Source organism: Leuciscus leuciscus, assembly GCF_965113295.1.
Source record: "Leuciscus leuciscus genome assembly, chromosome: 9".
Classification (NCBI taxonomy): Eukaryota; Metazoa; Chordata; class Actinopteri; order Cypriniformes; family Leuciscidae; genus Leuciscus; species Leuciscus leuciscus.
Genome location: NC_138733.1, coordinates 26,570,324 through 26,584,634, shown reverse-complemented (window position 1 = coordinate 26,584,634; position 14,311 = coordinate 26,570,324). Strand labels below are relative to the sequence as shown.

Below are 14,311 nucleotides of genomic sequence, written 5' to 3'. Positions count from 1 at the left end.
CTGTTCAAATCAACATTATGGAAACAGAAATAGTGTTAATGGAAACTTTTTATTTTTTTATTTTTGATGATAACCTGTTCACTAAAAGTTATCTCCAGCTGGATGCGGAGACGGTTTCGCTGTTTTCGAGGCCTAAGTCTCACTCTTTGACTGCACTCTTGGCGATTTATTCAGGCTGATCTCATTGGTATTTGCACATGATGTTTACATACATTTTTGTATCTTTTGATATCGACCAGCTGTGCTCGCATTGTGGTGGCAGAAAAACAGTGGTAGCAAACAGAGGACAACCACAGTAAAATCCACAGAATAAGAGAGAAAAATGTCTTGATGTGCCTTTGGATGTCAGAATCGGAATGGATATAAAGATGGTCTTCATTTTTATAGAATACTGTCGTTGAAGACGCCCTTGGAAGCTAAACGCAGACGTATATAAGTCCAGTACTGTATATGCCACATACTGGACTGATGAAATCTGCGATGATTAGTCTACTATTAAAAAAATATGAATTTGACATAAACAATAGGTCTACATAATATGCACGCATGCAGTTCATAGGGGACATAAAGTATTAGCCCTACAGTTACAGCATTAAATAATATTTAAATCCTTAACATTTTAGGTAACATTTAAACCTATAACATTTTTCTCTCACAATTCAGACTTTTTTTCTCTCACAATTCTGAGTTTGTATATATATATAGCCACAAATGTTCCATGGAAAACAAATTAAATTAAATTAATTAATGTTAGATTGTCATTATTTTTAACAACTTAAAATTTATACTTGAATACATCAATAATCACACAGAACAGAATGAAATTGCAGAAATAGGCAAATGTGTTAAATGTGAGTAAGATTAAAAAACATTTAATTAATCTGATTGATTAAATTCAGATTAAATACAAAAGTCTATTAATTCCATGAATTCAATATTCCATGAACCATATTTTATTTGCAAATTTGATGTTCCCAGAACGTTCCTGCTGGTGTCAAGGACGTCGCCTGGTAACGTTCCCAGAATGTTCTGAGACGGTCATGATGTGGAGTTCTTTTAAGGGTTGCAGGGTGTTATTTGGTGGACCTTCACAGAACATTCAAGACGTTCTCGGAATGTTTAGGGGACCATTAATATAGGAAGTTCCCTCTAGGTCTCGGTTGTATGTATGTATATGTGTGTGTATATATATGTGTGTGTGTGTGTGTGTGTGTGTGTGTGTGTGTGTGTGTGTGTGTGTGTGTGTGTGTGTGTGTGTGTGTGTGTGTGTGTGTGTGTGTGTGTGTGTGTGTGTGTGTGTGTGTGTGTGTGTGTGTGTGTGTGTGTGTGTGAACAATAAACTGCAAAAAGACTATTTACTATGTGACCCTGGACCACAAAACCAGTCACATGGGTAAATTTTTTTAAATTGAGATTTATACATCATCTGAAAGCTGAATAAATAAGCTTTCCATTGATGTATGGTTTATTATGATAGGATTTGGCCGAGATACAACTATTTGAAAATCTGTAATCTGGGGGTGCAAAAAAATCTAAACATTGAGAAAATCTCCTTCAAAGTTCATTTATGTTCGCGATTGTGTTGCATTCACTCACAAAAATAAATGTTTTATATATTTACGGTAGGAAATTGACAAAATATCGTCATGGAACATGATCTTTACTTAATATCCTAATGATTTTTGGGATAAAAGAAAAATCTAATAATTTTGACCCATACAATGTATTTTGGACTATTGCCACAAATATACCTGTGCTACTTATGACTGGTTTTATGATCCAGGGTCACATATGAATCCTGCATGTTCTGCTTGTCTTTGTGTGAGTGAATGAATGGCGCAGATACGTTGTTTAATTAACCTCACACACACACTGAAGCACACGTGACGCTCGCTGTGTTTTCAGCCTCTGCCGCCTCACTATATGAAGACATGAATGCATGAACTCTGAGAGTCACTTCATTAGCATTTTACAGTAAAAAAAAAAAAAACATTGTCATATAAACACACAGAAACGCGAAGGTCTAAAATGTTTATATGTATTATTTACCTATAATGATTACCATCATGAATAATAAACTCATAGAATTAATTTTTTTTTTTTTTTAAACAGATCTTGCTGTGGTATTGAAATTGGTACCAATAACTGTAACATTTTAATGGTATTGGTACGGACTACTGGAATTTTGGTATGGTTACATCCCTAATAGTAATATTGTTGTATGGAACGTTGCCCTAAAGCAGTGGTTCTCAAACTTTTTTCGTCGCGCTTAAAAAAAAAAGTGCAAAAATAAAAAGTGCAATGAAAAACAACTGCAATAGTTTCACTTTGTAATGTCATTATTTCATATAACAGTAAGAGAGTTAATAATACAGAACTTTTAATTTAAATAAACAAAAACATTTAAATATTTCAGTGATACTTTGGATGAACAATATATAAAAGCGCAAATATATAACTGTTTTTGACAGCGCCTCACGTCACGAGCTCAGCTTCTTGTTGGTCTTCTCACCAGAACACGCACAGCAGGGAGAGGCGCGTTCACAATCACAGTTTGTGATTCGGTCCTCTGAAGAGGTGCTTTTCTATGGCGAGCAACTTCTATGTTTGGCTTGTTCCAACGGTGACGAGTCAGTGGTCTGAAGAAGAATGATTCAGTGTAATTACCATTCGATGCTGCTTTATTAAGGCAAAGCGCTAACCGCTATTAATGCACTTGAATGCCACTGCAACGGCTTTTTTCTTCTTTTTTCTGCTGATCTCCCGCGCCCCCCCTGCAGTATCCTTGCGCCCCCCACACTTTGAGAACCACTGCCCTAAAGTCATATCAGGAACGTTATTAAATGACCAACAGAGGACCATGTGGAAACGCTCCGTTAACGTCCCAAATGTCTTCTTTGTTACGTTGCTACAGTATGTGACCATAGAATAACCAATATGGAACATCCCCCAGTAGGTCATATCGAGAACATTATTATATGACCAACAGAGGACCATGTGGAAACGTTCTGTCAACGTCAACATGTCCTCTTTGTAACGTTCTTATGTGACCATAAAATAACCAAAATGAAACGTCCCTCTTAACCCTTTAGAACCTGAAGCTAAAATAGGTGTTTTTCACATAATTTGATTTTTTGACTGTAAAATTCTAAAACAATGTGCTATCTTCATGTGCAAGGTGTCATCTTTTTCAGAAAAAGATAAGCTTTCAACAAATAACAGTTATTGACCATTATTGTGTGTGGTGAGTTTGTAAATAGAATTTAAATAGACAAAAATAAAAAACGAGAATAAATTTACTGATTTTTATTTAGAAAAAAACTGAAAAAATCATGAACGAAAGAAACTAACACTTTAAAGTTGAAAAATGAACTATAATACATATATACAAGTCTTTTTTGTGACATTGGGTTGCACAGTTTTCATTTAGGACACTTTTTTTCATACACGCACACATACAAATGCACGCATTCATAGGCACGCACACATACACATGCACACACTACATGCTTAGAAACGTGAGAGTAACGGCCATCCGCCTCCCACATTTCATTCAAAATCATCCCAATCCCCTCTTCTGCTGTCTAACACTTCTTTCGTCATGTATTTGTTTGTTTCTTTTATTATTTTATGCAATCCAAAACACTCTAACCTGCCGCGCGTCGTATCTCTCTGTTCAAATCCTTCCATCCCGCGCTGCTGTCATTTGCAGACGGAAAGCATGACATTACCGTAATAAGCCGTATATTGGCGAAAAGATGTCGCATGATGTCTACTTTCAGGAACTATTGGAATTATTTTGATAGTGCAAACGGTTGAAGAGTTACAGTGACATGAATACAGCTTGGTTGGCTGTGTCGTCGACGACACATCCGGTTTTAAAGGGTTAAAGTCATATAAGGAACCTTGAACTGCAGCACTTTCAAAACCAAAAGAGGTCGTTATAGGAACGTCCCTAATGTTCTGTAAAGGTTTGGGATTTTAGTCACATTTGGAGAACTTTTAGGGAACGTTGCACATGGAGAACGTCCCCTCCTACCTGTGTAATTAGGCAGATTTTTAGCTAGAATAACTTACAATGTGCACCAGACTTTGTGCCAATACTTAAAAGTATTTATCCTCTGAGATTAGGCCCAAACAATGTGCTTCTCCCTTCTTAGATATTGAGTCACCGGAACAATGGATCCGCAGTAATGCATGCAGCCGCCACAGATGAGGTGTGTAGTAAAGGTGGTGTGTGTGTAAATGTGTTTGTGAGTGTTAGGGAGGGTCTCCAGGGCGTTGATGACAGATTAAACAGAAGCGCCCCATGCGCCCCCAGCTCCCCTCCTGTCGTCCTCACCCCTCAGCACCCTAATGGAGGCTGGCAGGCAGAAATGAGTTGCCATGGCAGAGTGTATTATTTTTGAAATGCTTTCACATAGGCTGTCCGCTGACGCCGGGTCGTACCACTCACTCCTGCATGCTTTAATGTCATCTGCCGGCCCTGAAATTGCTGTGTCTAATTGTTTGCCACCTGCCACCAAATGAGATGCCAGACGTGGACAGGCTTCTTCGATTGTGTGTCAGAACCTAAATAGATTGGGAGTGACATCAAAAAAAGGCTCAAACAGAGGAGTGATGAGGACTGACATCATCGTCTTTCTGGGACTTTCCAAAGGTGAATTTTTTCAATTAGTATTGAATAAGCAGGAAGCCGTGTTTGCAGATGGGGCCGCCATCATAAAGGACTTGCTTTGACTTTGAAAGTCAATTCAAATGAAAGAGTTTGCTGGATAAACACTTTAATACGTTAACATGGGTCCATGTCAGTGTCAGTGGATGATATGCTTATAAACCGAGTGATACCAATATAGTTTGCCACTATATGAGACCTACACATTTAATTATTATTATCAATGTTCATTTATGAGCCCGGTACTGTTTGTAATCCTAAAAGCCATTTCAAATAAAACAAACTATTTGCAATATTCATAGTCTACACAAGATTGATCCGTGCTTTATTCAAAGCAAGTCAATAAAAAAAAAATCTATTAATAATATATGCAGCGGATAATTCATACATCATTCACAAGCCCCAAGCCTATGAATAATTCATGAGGAGTTTTCATATTTTATTAGAAGCTTGTTTATCAGTCTAATACTATCAACTTTATCTGTCAAATACCTGCAAGAAGCCGAGGGGGGGGGGGGGGGGGGGGGTAAGCATGCTTTGTGGATCTTTATGCTCAAAACTGTTCAGATCAAATGCAAACTGAGATTTAGGATTTGTATTTGACTCGGAATTCTGTGTTAAATGCACAATAACGAATCACGTCCATATACCCCTGGTTTCACAGACAAAGGCTTAAACCTAGTCCCAGACTAAAATGTGTGTTTGATCTGTTTTAAGTGAAAGCAAGATATGCACTGACATATCTTAAAATATGTCACTGCCATTGTTTTGTCTCAAGAAGAAACATTGGCACGTTTATAAAAGCTACTTTTATGCCCTAATTGAACTAAGGCCTAATCCTGGTTTAGTCTAAGCCATGTCTGTGAAACCAGACCATTATTTAAAGCTACACTGTGTAGGATTTTCTCTCATCTAGCGGTGAAATTGTTTATGACTACCAACTGAATATTACTTTCTAGCCCCTCCCATTCCGAGGGCGTTTTAACTCCTACGGTGGCCGTATTATTTCAAATCTGCCGGCAGTCGTGAGTAATCTCCCCCTCGCATTCGTCACGGTGCCACTGAGTGTAAAAACGCGAAAGGCGAAGCTTGAATTTCCTGGTATGTCCCTCTTTGGCTAATGTATTTTCAAGATGGAGGCGCAACATGGCTGCCGCCATTCGAGCGACTCGCTCGTATGTATTCTAAATGGCAGATTCTACGCTTACGAGAATACTTCATTAGTTGGTAGAAGTAATTACACATTAATGAGCACATATCATTTTGAAAGAACGTGTTTTTTGTTAAGAATCAACTTAAAAAATTACACAGTGTAGCTTTAATGAATATTACTTTAATTACTATTAATAGTTAGTAGTAATTATTCTGATAAAGTGCATTTGGATGTTGTTTTCACAAAGTAATGAAATATTAATGGAACTGTTTACCAATTACTCACTTGTATTTTTCACCATTGTGTGACTTCTTTTCTGCTGTGGAATGCGAAAGGACTGTTTTTGCAGAAAGTCCTGGCTGCTGGTTTTGATAAATAAACTTATATAAAAATATTGACCAGAGGCCGTCAGAAGCTTCAGAATGACATCCCAGAACCCTTTTACACTATACTGAACCAAAAGTTTGGGGTCAGTATGATTTAAAAAAAATAATCATTTTAATACTTTTCTTCAGCAAGGATGCATTATATTTGATCAAAAGTGACAGTAAAGACGTTTAGAATTTTACAAAATTAATCAATGATGTTCTTTTGAACTTTCTATTCCTCAAAGAATCCTGAGTCCAGAAAAAAGAGACTACTTTAAAAAACGTAAAAAAAAAAGATATATACTTTTGAATGGTAGAGTACATATTTGCACCTGCAAGAATAAGCCCTCGTAAGTCAGACAGTGGTACACATGTATGATTTTAAGGGTCTGTTATTCTCTGTTTGTGGTACTTAAGGGGAAGCACGTGTCAAAGAATGTTTTTGCTTCCTCGCATGCGATCTCAGAGAAACCGTCTGTGTCACGCCACCACGTTAAAGAGAACGAGTCGCAGTGTCCCAGACAAGTGCTCTAATGCCTCCATCCTCTCTCTGTACAGTGTCTGCTCTGAGGTCACATTGTGCGGCATCAGGAGGTTTAGCAGGTGACATTAGAACCAGCCCTGCGCTACATCACCCCCAAAAAAAACACTCTGTATCAGCCAGCATCTCGGACCACGTCAAGTTGCGATAAGAAAACCAGACCGATGCACACACAAACAAAATATCATTCCATCCTCCAAAACACTTGACTCTGTCATGTGTATAATATCAAACTAATCCTCTCCTGCTCTTTGCTATCGGGCTAAGGTGGGTTTCCGTGAATCTCCGGAATGTCTGTGGAAACATACAGGAGATTATCGGCGAGGTCAAGAGTTTAATGTGAACTCGTGATCCTGCTCGTCTCCAGCGCTATTTTCAGCTCGTTGCCTCTGGAAACCATGTGATTTTCTGCTTCGTCCATAAATAAGCTGGAAAAAAACATCTCATTTCATGAAGGGATAATTAAGTTGATTAGTATATTTAGTCCCTTTTTAATGATTTAATATGTTTAGCAGCTATATTTAGAGACTATTTCTTTAATTATCTTTTCAGAGATTGCAGCTGGCCAGTGTTGTGAGGGTCAAAGAAGGATGACAAGATGATTGCTGGTTTTGTCATTTTGCCCCATTTCCTGCTATAGGAGGGTCATTGCTGTCATGCCATGCCTTCTGATGTACTTTCTATACACTTATTTTATACTTTTAAACTTGTGTGTTTAATGAAGTATTTCTATAAAAGGATGTTCTTAACTTTCAGACAGTGTCGTCCTGCTTAGGCAATTTTTTTCTCACCTCTGTGTGAATTCATGTGTGATATTGTGTTTAAAGAAATCTAATAAAATGCTTTTTAATTACATTTTATTTATTTAATAGTAATACCAATATTTCCTAATAAAATTGCAGTTTGTTTACTATTTAAAACTCACTTCTGTGTTAATTCATTTGAGATATTGTTATTAGCGCTGTCAAATCGTTTAATCGTATCTAACATAAGTTTTTGTTTATATAATATATGTGACCCTGGACCACAAAACCAATCACATGGGTCAGTTTCCAATAGGCTCTCCATCGATGTATGGTTTGTTAGGATAGGACAATATTTGGCCGAGATACAACTATTTGAAAATCTGGAATCTGAGGGTGCAAAAAAACGAAACATTGAGAAAATTGCCTTTAAAGTTGTCAATTTATGTTCGCGATTGTGCTTCATTCACTCACAAAAATAAATGTTTTATATATTTACGGTAGGAAATAAATTCCTAAATTACGGTAGGAAGAACATGATCTTCACTTAATATCCTAATGATTTTCCTCATAAAAGAAAAATCTATAATTTTGACCCATACAATGTATTATTGGCTATTGCCACAAATATACCCGTGCAACTTGTGACTGGTTTTTGTGATCCAGGGTCACATATGTGTGTATATATATATATATAATATATATATTATATATATGTATATGTGTGTGTATGTATACACACATATTATATAAACAAAAACTTTTGTTAGATGCGATTAATCGATTTGACAGCGCTAATTGTTATTAAAGAAAGTTGAGTATTATGATATATAAATTTTTTATTTAATGTTTTTATAACTGAATAATATTTTATATTAATATTTCATCCAATATAGGGAGATAGAATGGGGACATGTAAATGTATTCCACAGTACAAATAACCCATAAGGTTTTCTAAGGTGAGAACCTCAAGACTGCCCTGCTATAGCAACAGCAACATTTGGTGACGCTCCTGGAAAATCTCTCTTGATGAATTCCTCTCTGAGTTTGACATTATGTCGAGGCACAGCGCTGGACAAACAGCAGAAAAGAGAAACATACGCAAAACCCAGCAGCCACTGCTTTTGATTTTACTGTTTGTTTGCCCTGAGCTCTCCTTGCGTAAGGTCGGCAGGACAGCAGGATGTTTACTTTTCCTGCTGGTTTCCCCTGGCCATGGCACTGGGACCTGTGCAGTCTGGCCACTTTCATCCAGTCTGACTGGACTGTGGAAAACTGCCGTCAATCTCCCTCCGGCCTAATCAACTAATTTCACAAGCAATCGTGTATTTATTGTTTCAGGTGAACTGTTTTATTTTGCTTTGTTAGATGTTTCCTTTCACTCTTGCGGAGTCTGGAAGCCTGTGTAGTTCACTTGCCCCCCTTTTGGGAAGTGCTTGGTAAAATCCACTCCAGTGCATCAATAGATTGTGTACACTTTCTCTCCTTCCTCCTGCAGGAGTGTGGTGGTACAGGCCAAGAAGCCTGCGTCGGGCCTGACGGTGAACACAGTGGGCAGTTCTGGCTCCAGCAGTGCCCTGACCTCTGCTAGCACCCCAAACATCTTCGCCGCTACATCGGCTGCACCCAAGAGCATGATCAACACTACAGGTAAGCATCGCTCGGACCTATCCTGTCTCAATACATCCCAACTTGACCTCTTCTATTATGTTGTTAACTGGTAACTTTATAAGGATAGATATAATGGTCACAACCGCTCTCTGTGTTGTTAATGAGACGTTAATTTGAACGTGCTAGTGCTTAAGTGAATTTCCACTGAAATGCAGGCTCTCCTCTGCTATTCCTAGAATAATTAAAGATGTAATTCCTAAAAGAATTCAAACCCGTTCGTGGTCAGGAAATTAGATTTGGTGGCATCAAGCGGTTTGTCCACTAGAGGGCACCCCTCGCTATATATTTTTTTCTCACACTTGTACCACCTTGGAGAATGTCATGGATCCACCGTGACTTCAGTCTCCTGAAGATAGGATCTGTATGAAATTTCAAGGTTGTTAGGCAGCCACATGGAGACTGTAAGGAACTTATATGTCAAGTGTCTGCCACAGGCTGCACACTGTGAACACTATAGATTTTGCTCTTAAAACTTGAGCTGTTATATACACCTATTTTGTGTGAATGTGTTTGTATGTTTATTGCTGTAGGCAGGAATTTCAGGCCTGGGTACATACAGTAACATTCTGTGGGATTCATTGAAAATACCTGGAATGCGAATTCTCTCCATTTGATTATTTAAATATTTTAAATTGATTGGGAATTGTAGGCCAAGTTTAGATGGGACTAACATATCAAATTTATATAACAAAACAAACCTATTTTTACACAAATGTCTAAATGTTTATCCTCTTGTTTTAAGTAAAAAAAATCACCATGTACTGTCACATAAATAAATGATAATCCAATAAATAATTTTATGGCTGCATTTATTTATTTGCTAAAAAACATTTTAACAACAATTTAAAATAACTGTTTATTATATATATTAAATGCATTTCCATTAAAAAATGTGGGGTTTGTAGGTTTTTTAAGCTGCTTTTTGAATTACATTTTAAATATATTAAAATAGATTGTAAAATTTGTAATAATATTTCAATATTATGTTTTTTATCAAATAAATACAGTAATAATGTGAAATATTATTGTAATTTAAAATATCTGTTTTCTATTTTAATATATTCTAAAATGTAATTTATTCCTGTGATGCAAAGCTGAATTTTCAGCATCATTACTCCAGTCTTCAGTGTCACATGATCCTTCAGGAATAATTCTAAGATGATGATTTGATGCTCAAGAAACATTTATTATTATTATCATTAATGCTGACAACAGCAGTTGTGCCGCTTAATATTTTTTTGTGGGAAATACTTTTATATTAAGAAATAGGAATCTTCTCTTACATTATAAACGCCTTTACAGTCACTTTTGGTCAATTAAATGATTACTTGCTGAACGAAAGTATTAATTTCTTTAAAAAATAAAATTAAAAAATAAACATACTAACCCCAAACTTCTGAAATGTAGTGTACAGTATATTTTGAGAACTGAAAAATGTATCACATTTTCCTTAAAATAGACTTTTATTCCCCATTGTCCATTATATACCTCATTGAGATCTTCGAATGCACAAGGGACGTTGATTTGGATTGAGGTTGAATCAGGCCAAGTTGCGCTTCCAGTGAAATCCATCAGAATGTCCCTCTTTACGTTTCCCTTCATCTTGGTGTATTTGCTTATGGGTGGACACTCATCTCTGACACGGCGATTGATGGCTGCGTAATAGATTTCCCATCCTCAGATGTCCCGTGACAGCTTGTGCTTTCACAGGATGACAGTCCATTGCTGTGATGTATCTATCAGAAGCTCCCTGCTGCACAGGGTGCTGTGGACACTGTGCCTTTGACAGAGAGAGAAATAAGAGGAATTGTAAGATGGTGCTTCACTTTCTCATGGGGAGGCGAGAGTAATAGTGATGATTCGTTTCTCAGAGCTTGTGCCTCTGAAGTTATGTTGTTACCTGATGAAAAACCCGAAAGAGTATTTGATTTTACTGCATCTGATGTTTTGGTTGGCATTTGTTTTGGATGTAGAGTGAAAAACTTTTTCTGTTTTTTTTTTTAATGGATTTATTTATTTGTCCCCCTAAAGTCCACTTTTTTGCACCAAAAACTTAATTTAGCCAGTCACAATGCATAATTAAATGATTAAAATCAGCATGTTTCTAACCTCAGATTTCTCTCGTTGTCTCACAGGAGCCACGGATTCTTCCACTTCTTCTTCTTCCAGCTTTGTGAATGGAGCCACCAGCAAGAATCTGCCTGCGGTTCAGACTGTGGCCCCTATGCCTGAGGACACCATGGAGAACATGAGGTGAATCAGAGTCCCAGGATGTGTGTTGAGGTATAAGATAGACAGCTGGATAGAGATGCAGCTTGATGTTTATGGGAAAAGGATAGTCGGATGATAGACCTTAATCAGGGTAGCGCCATATTACACTTTTTGACAGGAATGAAACCAAGTTTGTGAGGGATACCATAGAATACAGTGTGTCCAATAGATTGTATTGTTGTTTAACAACAAACTTTGTTCATCTGAAGGAACGTCTTTCCGAAAAAAAAAGAAAAAAACTTTCAATTGACAAAAACTTTGGCATTGTAAAGAGTGCAAGTCTATCCCCTAACAGCCTCATTAAATTCAGTATGTCGTCTAACCTGACTAACGTCTGGATGAAGCAAATTTGAAGCGATTGTGAGGTCACAACATATGTAGATTTATGTTAATGATAACAAGACTGTAAGTATGCACTGTTCTGTCTTAAGCATAGGGACGCACAATATATCAGTAGCATATCAGTTATCAGTTGATTATTTATTTATTTATTTATTAGAATTTGAATATACATTGACCAGTATTGGATATTTGATTGTGACTGATAATTTTCCTTATTTTTATATTTATATTACCTCTGTTGTCATCTAATGTTAACGTAAAGTTGATCTCTAAAACAGTAATAATTCAATAACACTGTTAAATATAATCTTTAACAAATTTCATCTGTCCATCAACGTATAAAGCCCGCCCTGACAATTTGATTGGTCCAAACAGCTCTGGTTCGAGCATAGTTGCTCCACAGCGGATCAAGTCCAGACCGAACTTCCCAACCTAAAAATGTTGTGGGCGGGGCTAAGTTCGGCTGGCATCCAGGCTAGTGTTTTATATTTATACAGACAAAATAGTATAGAATTGTATATTAAACCATGGTCTGTCTGAATACTCGATTCTGATTGACTGGAAGGTGTGCAGTAAAACTGTTTAATGCACAGATAGTTCCAAGTCATTTTAATCGTCGCACATACAGATACATTCAGAAGCACAGAAACTTGTTATCAACACTATCCCGCCACTTTTATTAACAAATTAACGTAGCTACTGAATCGCTACATTATATGGTTTTGAAGTCATTAAACTCAGCTTAGTTGTTAATAGAGAGAGACACTGCACAGACGCAGGTAATTCACACACGCACATCTCATCTCTCTCTCTCTCTCTCTCTCTCTCTCTCTCTCTCACTCGATAATTAATTCAAATAAATGCTATAATTCATTAATTCAAATAAATGCAATCTTATGGTTTCGCACTACTTTATCTCTGTGTCTGATTTAAAATGGGCAGAATGCTGTTACTTATGAAAATAACCATTGTTTTTATCCTTCCGGTCAAATATTGCGCTGCAAACATCAATAACAGCTTTAAGTTGTCAATGCTGGAAATGGCCATGGTATAAGCGGGATAATCCACGGCTTGCTATGCATTAAAAGATTCGCGTCAGGTGGTTCTTTGCCTCCATGTCGTGCGTTAAAATTGTTTAATGCACAGATAGCAATGGAGTATTCCTCACTTGAATTATATTCGGCAACATAACATGAAAATAATTGGCAGTGCATCCCTACTAAATTTCATAATTCAAATTGTTTGTGTACTGTATATCAGTGTGTCAGTCCCTAACAGTTTAATTTGCATTCATCGCAAATATGCTATCTACCTTGAGGTCCATGTTTCCAGGCAGATACATTTTTTAATTATTAATAATGCATTTAATTATTTATTGAATGTGTGTCTTATATTTCTGTAGACACCATTTAAAAAAAAACACAATATGATTTCTCACAGTACCCCTTTAACATGGTAAAATCACTGTAAAACACGCCCTCAGAAAGTGTATTGCTTTATTTGAGTGTGTGTTTGTGAGTGGGAAATGTTTCCTCTGTCAGCAGCTGATCAGATGCAGTTGTGTTTGTTCAGCCAGCCATGCTATTCCTGAGTTTTTATCATCACCGCCACAAGATGGGGTCAGCACTCAGCCTTGTTTTTTTATGTTTACAGACATTGTGCCTTTCCTTTGTTTAGGGCATCAGACGACTATCATTTCGCTTGTTTTTATTATTGTGGTTTCGACAAACAAGACACCCCACACCTCAAATGTATCGCCTGTCCTCTCCCTCACTGCCCACCGCGTGTGTCTGTGCTGTTAGAGGGGGCTACGCGAGCACTAATGCAGAGAAATCAGTGCGCGTAGGTGTTTTGGGGAGTGTGTGGAAAACCGTGCTGACCTTGGCTCCATCCCTTCACCTCGTCTAATGCTTTGTGACAGACATCTCACAGACACACCACCGTCTGACTACACAGGAGAAAGCGCGTGTGTGTGTGCAGCTCTATCTCTCTACACTTCACACACACATATACGCACTCTTTGTGGCTCCTCTGCCGCGCCAGGAATCGCAAATCAGTTTCCATGGCAGCGGTAACCGACAGCACTTACTGGGAGTGTGAAGTCAATGATGAAACTGTCTGGATGCAGAGGCTGTGATGCCTAACCCGCACTTCGAGAGACAAGAGATGGGTTTCGCTGTCGCTGCATGTGTCTCATTAGTTTTTCTCTTTTTTTCCCACTTATTTTCTGCACTTTATGACACACAATAGCTTTAGTGTTGAATCTTTCGCAATAAAGACACCAAAAAGGAAACCATGTATTTTTCAAAGCTTACGATCTAATTATCTTCAGATTTGCAACCTAGACAAGCGAACCCAAGGAAATTTGCAAAACAACAAAATCCCCTGGAGTTTTGCTCAGTATCTTACTGTTAAGGCAATATTGTGCTACCCAAGCCTCAAAATACTGTCTTTGCACAACATTTTTAAATGCTAGGATCGTAAATATGCTTGTACTGTGCATTTTGAATCAATATTAGGACTGTAATAACTTAAAATAATGTGTAT

At 37.4% G+C, this 14,311-nt stretch overlaps 1 protein-coding gene across 17 annotated transcripts in view; it reads left to right on the top strand.

Moving 5' to 3' along the window:
- nbeab (neurobeachin b) overlaps positions 1 to 14,311 on the top strand; it is a 295,564-nt gene that overhangs the window by 152,894 nt on the left and 128,359 nt on the right. For all 17 annotated transcript variants that reach the window (XM_082179446.1, XM_082179444.1, XM_082179438.1 and 14 more), the window contains 2 exons: positions 8,979 to 9,130; positions 11,287 to 11,404. In XM_082179446.1, the coding sequence (XP_082035572.1) occupies positions 8,979 to 9,130; positions 11,287 to 11,404 (270 nt within the window). The remainder of the gene's footprint in view (positions 1 to 8,978; positions 9,131 to 11,286; positions 11,405 to 14,311) is intronic.